This window comes from Penaeus chinensis, chromosome 27 (assembly GCF_019202785.1).
Source record: "Penaeus chinensis breed Huanghai No. 1 chromosome 27, ASM1920278v2, whole genome shotgun sequence".
Taxonomy (NCBI): domain Eukaryota; kingdom Metazoa; phylum Arthropoda; class Malacostraca; order Decapoda; family Penaeidae; genus Penaeus; species Penaeus chinensis.
In genome coordinates this window covers 23,302,742-23,312,203 of record NC_061845.1, presented here as the reverse complement: position 1 = coordinate 23,312,203, position 9,462 = coordinate 23,302,742, and the positions used below count along the sequence as shown (strand labels likewise).

At 45.2% G+C, this 9,462-nt stretch overlaps 1 protein-coding gene across 4 annotated transcripts in view; it reads right to left on the bottom strand.

Annotated features, from left to right (window-relative positions):
* Nucleotides 1-330: 330 nt before the first annotated feature.
* LOC125039621 overlaps nt 331-9,462 on the bottom strand; it is a 13,190-nt gene continuing 4,058 nt past the window's right edge. Inside the window, exons 1-5 of one of the 4 annotated variants that reach the window (XM_047633776.1) lie at nt 7,403-8,392; nt 6,706-6,767; nt 5,861-6,173; nt 5,528-5,707; nt 331-1,368 (exon numbers count right to left, since the gene is read on the bottom strand). In XM_047633776.1, the coding sequence (XP_047489732.1) occupies nt 5,703-5,707; nt 5,861-6,173; nt 6,706-6,732 (345 nt within the window). In that variant the 5' untranslated portion in view covers nt 6,733-6,767; nt 7,403-8,392 and the 3' untranslated portion in view covers nt 331-1,368; nt 5,528-5,702. The other 3 variants (XM_047633773.1, XM_047633775.1, XM_047633774.1) reach the window with 3 other exon arrangements.

Below are 9,462 nucleotides of genomic sequence, written 5' to 3'. Positions count from 1 at the left end.
ATTATTATTGCTCTAGCTCAGTTCTGTAAATGTCAGGAAATATATATTTTTTCGTACTGTAGTCTTTAAGGTTTATCATTTCATCTGCTTCATGCCTTGAAATGGAAATGTTTATTTGTTAATTCTGTAATGGCAGTTATAACGAATTATTTTCCTTTAGCTTTTGGAAGTACACTACATGCTCAGGACAAGTTCAGATTGTGATATAGTGTAAACAGAAGTTGCAAATATTTTAAATAAATACGTTTATTATTTTTTGTAAATCCATTTAATTTAATTTAATTTACCCCCAAATAGAACATGAAGTAAAACAAAGAAGAAAAAAAGTGGTGGAACAAAAATTATTTTATTAGACATGGATTATGGTAAATATGTCTTACAATTTACAATCCTCGAGTTTTTAAAACTTTCAGAACAAATATATATGTAAATATACACGCAGCAATGCAATACAATGATGAAAGATATGTTATATATACAAAAGAAAAAGAAAAATCAAGCAGCATGAAAAGGAAAGAAATTCTTAAGTGATCTATCACAGGTACTTATAAAGCTACAGTATATATATTCAAATATTTTATGAGCTATGAAAATAAGTATCATATTCAAAAGAAAATGAAATGTGAAAAAAAAGACAAATATAAGGCAGCATTACTTGCAAAAATACAAACAATTTGACGCAAGAAACAAAAATTTAGATACAAGTTACATTATGCAAGATTTGCCAATTCATCTCAGGTTACAAAACAATGACTTGTAGCTCTGCTTGAATATCAAGTTTTTCCTTAAGTGAAATAAAATTATGTAGTACACAGGAAGCTGTAATGACTATTCTAAAGGGAGACTTGAATTCCTCCTCGCTGTACAGGGCCACAATGTTCTCTACGTAAGCACCAACTCTGACTGGATTCCGGACCCTATGTCGTCTCTGTGCAGCTTCCTCTGCTCCTCCTAGATCCTATTCGAAAGCAACTATTAAAGCTGTGTTTAAAATGGGATCGTCTAATTCATCTAAAAGGACAGCAACTTCCGCAACACACATAGCAGCGTCGGCCATGTTGGCATGTTTGTTTATAGTAATCAGCTGAGAGCCGGCCCGGAGAACGAAAAATTTAAAAAGTAACGGCCAGGGATTTTTTTTTTTTTTTATGCCTATGTTCTATTTCTTTTAGGACATAGGCATAAATAATTATGCTCTGTCTTTTTTTTTTGTGAAATGTATGCCCATAGTCACTATGGGCATACTCTCTGGCCGTTATTTTTTAAATGTTGTATAGTGCACTTGTACTTATAAGGTATTTAACAATAAGGTTCGGAATCGCTTGCTCTGGGGGCACTTCACTGTTGTCGTTACTTTCTGGGCGCAACCTGCAAAAAAGAAACCTGAATGTTTATTTTTTCTTTTAAATAAATTGGTTTCCACCTTTGTATATATGTATGATTATAAATAAAGGTTAAAAAAAAGAAAAAAAAAAAAAGAAGAGGGGAGAGAGAGGGGAGAGAGAGAGAGAGAGAGAGAGAGAGAGAGAGAGAGAGAGAGAGAGAGAGAGAGAGAGAGAGAGAGAGAGAGAGAGTCAAAGTCAAAGTCAAAGTCAAAACATTTTATTCCATTAAATTACATAGCGTGACCTGCGAGTCATGAATACTCTGTAGCCAACGTTTAACTTGTCTTGTAAAGGATTGTCGCTCACTGAGCGAAGAAATAAATTGATGAAATCAAATCAATATCTCTCTCTCTCGTTCTCTCCCTCTCTCTCGTTCTCTCCCTCTCTCTTTCTCTCCTGTTCTCTCCCACTTTCTCGTTCTCTTCATTTCTCTCGTTCTCTCCTTCTCGTTCGTTCTCTCTTTCTCTTCCTTATTCTCTCCCCGCCTTATTCTCTCACCCAGCAATTTTCTCACGTTATCACTCTCTTAATCTCCCACTCTTTCATTATCTCACTCTCTCAGCCATTCTCTCATTCAGCCAATCTCTTGCCCAACCATTCATTCACTATATCACTCTCATTCTCTCACCCTATCACCTCCTCATTCTCTTACTCACTCACTCTCTCTCTCTCTCTCTCTCTCTCTCTCTCTCTCTCTCTCTCTCTCTCTCTCTCTCTCTCTCTCTCTCTCTCACTCTTCTCTCACTCTTCTCTCACTCTCCCTCACCACCTCCCTCTCCATCAGCCTCTCCCTCTCCCTCTCCCTCTCCCTCTCCCTCTCCCTCACCCTCACCCTCGCCCTCGCCCTCGCTCTCTCTCTCTTTCCCTCTCTCATTCTCTCTCACTCTCTCTCTTCTTTCACTCTTCTCTCACTCTCTCTCACTCTTCCTCACCCTCTCCCACTCCCTCACCCTCTCCCTCTCCCTCACCCTCTCTCTCGTTCTCTCCCACTTTCTCGTTCTCTTCATCTCTCTCGTTCTCTCTTTCTCTTCCTTATTCTCTCCCCGCCTTATTCTCTCACCCAGCCATTTTCTCACGTTATCACTCTCTTAATCTCCCACTCTTTCATTATCTCACTCTCTCAGCCATTCTCTCATTCAGCCAATCTCTTGCCCAACCATTCATTCACTATATCACTCTCATTCTCTCACCCTATCACCTCCTCATTCTCTTACTCACTCACTCACTCTCTCTCTCTCTCTCTCTCTCTCTCTCTCTCTCTCTCTCTCTCTCTCTCTCTCTCTCTCTCTCTCACTCTCTCTCTCCCTCTCCCTCACCCTCTCTCTCGTTATCTCCTTCTCTCTCGTTCTCTCCCTCTCTCTTTCTCTCCTGTTCTCTCCCACTTTCTCGTTCTCTTCATCTCTCTCGTTCTCTCCTTCTCGTTCGTTCTCTCTTTCTCTTCCTTATTCTCTCCCCGCCTTATTCTCTCACCCAGCCATTTTCTCACGTTATCACTCTCTTAATCTCCCACTCTTTCATTATCTCACTCTCTCAGCCATTCTCTCATTCAGCCAATCTCTTGCCCAACCATTCATTCACTATATCACTCTCATTCTCTCACCCTATCACCTCCTCATTCTCTTACTCACTCACTCTCTCTCTCTCTCTCTCTCTCTCTCTCCTCTCTCTCTCTCTCTCTCTCTCTCTCTCTCACTCTTCTCTCACTCTTCTCTCACTCTTCTCTCACTCTTCTCTCACTCTTCTCTCACTCTTCTCTCACTCTCCCTCACCACCTCCCTCTCCCTCTCCCTCTCCCTCACCCTCGCCCTCGCCCTTACCCTAGCCTTACTCTCGCTCTCTCTCTCTCTTTCCCTCTCTCCCCTCTCTCACTCCCTCTCTCTCCCTCTACCTCTCTCTCTCCCTCTCCCTCTCTCTCCCTCTCTCCAGCTACCTCCCTCTCTCCCTCTCTCTCACTTTCTCTCCCGGTATCTCCCTTTCTCTCTCTCTCCCAACGCCCCCCCCCCCTCCCTCTCTCTCTCTCTCACTTTCTCACTCTTCTTTCACTCTTCTCTCACTCTTCCTCACCCTCTCCCACTCCCTCACCCTCTCACTCACCCTCACCCTCACCCTCACCCTCGCCCTCGCCCTCGCTCTCTCTCTCTTTCCCTCTCTCCCTCTTTCTCTCTCTCACTCTCTCTCACTCCCTCTCCCTCTACCTCTCTCTCCCTCTGCCTCTCTCTCACCCTCTGCCTCTCTCTCACCCTCTGCCTCTCTCTCTCCCTCTCTCTAGCTACCTCCTCTCTCCCTCTCTCTCCCTCCCTCCCTCTCCCTCCCTCTCCCTCTCTCCCATTCCCTCCCCCCCTCCCTCCCTCCCTCTCTCTTTCCCATTCCCTCCCCCCTCCCTCCCTCCCTCTCTCTCTCTCTCACTCTCTTCTCTCTCTCTCTCTCTCTCTCTCTCACTCTCTCTCTCTCTTATTCTCTCACTCTCTCTCTCTCTTATTCTCTCTCTCTTTCTTATTCTCTCTCTCTCTACTTCTCTCTCTCTCTCTCTCCCCTTCTCTCTCTCTCTCCTTCTCTCTCTCTCCTTCTCTCTCTCTCTCTCCTTCTCTCTCTCTACCTCTCTCTCTCTCTCTCTACCCTCTCTCTCTTGTTCTCTCCCTCTCTCTCGTTCTCTCCCTCTCTCTCATTCTCTCCCTCTCTCTCATTCTCTCCCTCTCTCTCTTTATCTCATTCTCGCTATTTCCCTCGCTATTTCCCTTTCTCTCGTTCTCGTTCTCGTTCTCTCTCGTTCTCTCCCTCTCTCTCGTTCTCTCCCTCTCTTTTGTTCACTGCTTTTCTCTCGTTCTCTCTCTCACTCTCTCGTTCTCTCTTTTTCTCGTTATCTCCTTCTCTCTCTCCTTCTCTCTCGTTATCTCCTTCTCTCTCGTTATCTCCCTCTCTCTTTCTCTCCTGTTCTCTCCCACTTTCTCGTTCTCTTCATCTCTCTCGTTCTCTCCTTCTCGTTCGTTCTCTCTTTCTCTTCCTTATTCTCTCCCCGCCTTATTCTCTCACCCAGCCATTTTCTCACGTTATCACTCTCTTAATCTCCCACTCTTTCATTATCTCACTCTCTCAGCCATTCTCTCATTCAGCCAATCTCTTGCCCAACCATTAATTCACTATATCACTCTCATTCTCTCACTCTATCCCCTCCTCATTCTCTTACTCACTCACTCTCTCTCTCTCTCTCTCTCTATCACTCACTCTCTCACTCTCTCTCTATCACTCACTCTCTCACTCTCTCACTCTCTCACTCTCTCACTCTCTCACTCTTCTCTCACTCTCCCTCACCACCTCCCTCTTCATCAGCCCCTCCCTCTCCCTCTCCCTCTCCCTCTCCCTCTCCCTCTCCCTCACCCTCACCCTCGCCCTCGCCCTTACCCTAGCCTTACCCTCGCTCTCTCTCTCTCTTTCCCTCTCTCACTCCCTCTCTCTCCCTCTACCTCTCTCTCCCTCTACCTCTCTCTCCCTCTCCCTCTCTCTCCCTCTACCTCTCTCTCCCTCTCTCCAGCTACCTCCCTCTCTCCAGCTCTCTCCCTCTCTCCAGCTCTCTCCCTCTCTCTCCCTTTATCTCCCTTTCTCTCTCTCTCCCAACGCCCCCCCCCCCTCCCTCTCTCTCTCTCACTCTCTCACTCTTCTTTCACTCTTCTCTCACTCTCCCTCACCCTCTCCCACTCCCTCACCCTCGCCCTCGCTCTCTCTCTCTCTTTCCCTCTCTCCCTCTTTCCCTCTCTCACTCCCTCTCCCTCTACCTCTCTCTCCCTCTACCTCTCTCTCCCTCTGCCTCTCTCTCACCCTCTGCCTCTCTCTCCCTCTCTCTAGCTACCTCCTCTCTCCAGCTCTCTCCCTCTCTCTCTCTCCCTCCCTCTCCCTTTCTCTCCATTTCTCTCTCTCTCCCATTCCCTCCCCCCCTCCCTCCCTCCCTCTCTCTCTCCCATTCCCTCCCCCCTCCCTCCCTCTCTCTCTTCTTCTCTCTCTCTCTCTCTTCTTCTCTCTCTCTCTCTCTCTCTCTCTCTCTCTCTCTCTCTCTCTCTCTCTCTCTCTCTCTCTCTCTCTCTCTCTCTCTCTCTCTCGCTTCCTTACACTACTAATCGCAGTCATCGGAAAGTACACAGTACAATTACCTTTATGGCGTATGCAGAGGAAGGTGGTTCCTCGTACTGTATGCAAGACAAAAACATCCTTTGGTTCCAGTGCGTCAGTTTAGCGTAGGCGAACCCTTTCTGGCGTTGGTTTGTAGCGTAGACAAGTCCTGTCTCCACCAGCTCCTGAACCCACGGTTTCCATTGCCGGAGATCCTCAGCCTGGTTTTATCAATAGTATTATTATTTGAATGTTTTTTGTATGTAGGCGTACAGTCTTGAATCCATATACATGCATAAGGGCATCTTAAAGTAATTGGATGTTTATATTGATACATGAATTATGTCCGACATTAACCACTGTCTCATACTTACCGTAAGGACGTTCGTCAACCCATATCTGCTTCGACTTCCTTTCCATTTTTTCTTCGAAACTTCTGATTACCATCTGGTTTCTCCGAACCTGTGCTTGGACTTCTTCGATGGGTTTTTTGTGATCATTCTTCATTTGCATCATCATCCCTTCGAGTCGCCTCAGGCCAGTATTCATATCTCTTCTGAGGCTATTTCCCTCTTGTGAAACACTCCTGAGCAGGTCAGAGTCCATTTTCATTCGGGAGTCGTCTGCCCTGTTCCTCGAGAGTGAGGCATTTAAGTGCCGGTAGGTGACAAGAAGCTGCTCGTCCTCCTGTTGGGAAATGTGAAATGAACGACGCTTTGCTCATCCACAGGTTGATTCATCTACCTATGTACGTGCATACTAATGTGAATGTTGTGAATGTTGTATGTGGGTGTGTGTGTGTGTGTGTCTGTGTGAGGGAGGGAGAGGGAGAGGGAGAGGGAGAGGGAGAGGGAGAGGGAGAGGGAGAGGGAGAGGGAGAGGGAGAGGGAGAGGGAGAGAGGGAAAGAGAGGGACAGAGAGAGAGAGAGAGAGAGAGAGAGAGAGAGTGAGAGTAAGAGTGAGAGTAAGAGAGAGAGAGCGGCGTAAAGAGAAACACATGCAGACAGACAGATTGTATGGAAAACTACATCACGAGATAGTTAATTGTTTCAAAGTCACTTTAGCAACTTTCCTAGTGATTCAAGAATTTCGATGCGCCCTCAGTGATATACAAAATTAAGTGAGCCAACGTCAATTAGTGGAGAAGACTCAAGTTAATATTAAGTCATGGATTTTTTTTTTTTTTTTTTTTTTTATATATATTACAAGATACACTTACCATGTCAGTCTCGGTTGTGAAGCGCATTTAACCTTGTAGATTCGCACCTTGCAGGTCAGTATCTGGAGGAGGTAACACAGTTCAAGGATAAGCTGTGTAAATGTGATAAGATCAGATATAACACAAATGTAATAATTAAGAAACCCCATTCTATTCAGGACATGGAGTACGTCCACCACAGAGTGCCAATACTCCAAAATACAGAATTGTTCCGTTCTGACACCATACTATGTAGGCCTTGAGTAAGGCAAGAGACTGCAGCTTTCTCTACGAGCTAGTCCGGTCGCTCGGTTCGACCAGCCCTTGCAGGGGGCCGAATGGGAGGGGCTTGTAATCACCCACGGAAACCCAACCCCCGACCACGGAGAAATGTATATAGAAAGAAGAGGGAATGTCCTTCCCTGACAAATCAGTTCACGGATAATACAGTATGTGTGCCGGGGTCCGCACACTGCCAGTGGGTGGTAACCCCGGCCTTTCCTTGCACACAGGGAGTAATTTAGAAGCAAAATATTACTTACAGTAAACTAACCATTATTTTACATCCAAGTACAGCCCAGAGTTGGTGTTAGAAAAAAATAATCAGTAAATAATTTCTAGATTAACGAATAAAGTGAACAGAAATGGTAAGGTAAAATGAATAGGGAAGGGAGAAGACAAAATTGGATAAATGAACATGTATCAGTAAGAGACTCACCGTCTAATCGAAGGAAATTTTCTTAACCTCTATGGACATCCGTTGTCACACCAAACACTGTGCGTACGTATGAACCGCAGTGTATCTCTCTTGCGCTCTTTATCTTATAACGGTTTAAGGAGGCAGTAGTGCCAATAATTGCACATAGTTCGTCCCTTTTGCCTTTCCTTTTGTTCTATTTTCTCCCTATTTTTTATCACATCCACCTAACCGAGAGAGAAATTTACTTCTTCACTGGGGTGAAAGGCGTACACAAGAAGGGTTTCGTTGCTCAGTTTTACACACAATTGTTTTTCAGAGTGAAGTGTTCGTAATGCTGGTTTATGTTCCGCACCTGTATAAAACATGTATGTTGTGAGAGTTGCCAGCAGGGAGATAGAACTTATATATATGTATATGTGTGTGTGTGTGTGTGTGTGTGTGTGTGTGTGTGTGTGTGTGTGTGTGCGTGCGTGCGTGCGTGCGTGCGTGCGTGCGTGCGTGCGTGCGTGTGCGTGCGTGTGTGTGTGCGTTTCCAGAACATCAGCGACGCAAGAAAAAACTGCCTTCACCAATGACGAACTGAACAGACTGAAGGTGGAATTTGTCTGCCTCCAGGAAATGCGGAGAGCAGACTCGGGTATGATCAGAGAGAACTACACAGCATTCTGGCATGGGGAAGCGTCTGATGAGCCACGAGTGCATGGAGTAGGTCTTGCAGTAAAAAATAATAATAATAATAAAAAATAAAAAAATAAATAAAGATTATTCTCCTAGTTGATTTCAATGCAAGGGTGGGCACTGGCAGTGACTCTTGGTCCTCGTACCTTAGACGATTTGGTGATGGTAATGACAATAGACAATAGACAATTGCTGCAAGAGTTCTGCACCTTCCACACCTGTGCATCACCAATAAAGCTGTCAGACTCACTCAAGTATGTAGTTCAGACTGTGGTACTCATATTCTCTCTCTCTCTCTCCTATTCCCCCTCTCTCTCCTATTCTCTCTCTTTCTCTCCTATTCTCTCTCTCTCTCTCTTATTCTCTCCCTCTCTCTCTCATTTTCTCTCTTCTCATCACTCTCTTCTTCTCTCCCTCTCTCTCTCATTTTCTCTCTCTCTCTCTCTTATTCTCTCTCTCTCTTATTCCCTCTTTCTCTCTTTCTCTTTCTCTCATTCTCTCTTTCTCTCTCTCTCATTCTCTCTTTTTCTCTCTCTCTCTCTCTGGCTCTCTCTCTCTCTCTCTCTCTCTCTCTGGCTCTTTCTCTCTGGCTCTCTCTCTTTCTAGCTCTCTCTCTCTCTAGCTCTCTCTCTCTCTGGCTCTCTCTTTCTCTCTTTTTCTCTCTCTCTTTCTCTCTCTATCATTCTCTCTTTCTCTCTCTCATTCTCTTTCTCTCTCTCAATCTCTCTTTCTCTCTCTCAATCTCTCTTTCTCTCTCTCTTTCTCTCTCATTCTCTCTTTCTCTCTCTCATTCTCTCTTTCTCCATCTAACATTCTCTCTTTCTCCCTGTATCATTCTCTCTGTCTCTCTCTCATTCTCTCTTTCTCTCTCATTCTCTTTTTCTCTCATTCTCTTTCTCTCTCATTCTCTCTTTCTCCCTCTCTCATTCTCTCTCTCTCTCTTTGGCTCTCTTCTCTCTCTCTCTCTGGCTCTATCTCTCTCTCTCCGGCTCTCTCTCTCTCTGGCTCTCTTTCTCTCTCTCTCATTCTCTTTCTCTCTCTCATTCTCTCTTTCTCTCTCATTCTCTCTTTCTCTCATTCTCTCTTTCTATCTTTCTCTCTTTCTATCTTTCTCTCTGGCTCTCTCTCTCTCTCTGGCTCTCTCTCTCTCTCTCTGGCTCTCTCTCTCTCTCTCTCTGGCTCTCTGGCTCTCTCTCTCTCTGGCTCTCTGGCTCTCTCTCTCTCTGGCTCTCTCTGGCTCTCCCTCTTTCTCTCTCTGGCTCTCCCTCTTTCTCTCTCTGGCTCACTCTCTCATTCTCTCTCTCTCTTTCTCTCTCTCATCCTCTCTTTCTCTCTCTCATTCTCTTTCTCTCTCATTTTCTCTCTTTCTCTCTCTTACTCTCTCTCATTCTCTTTCTCTC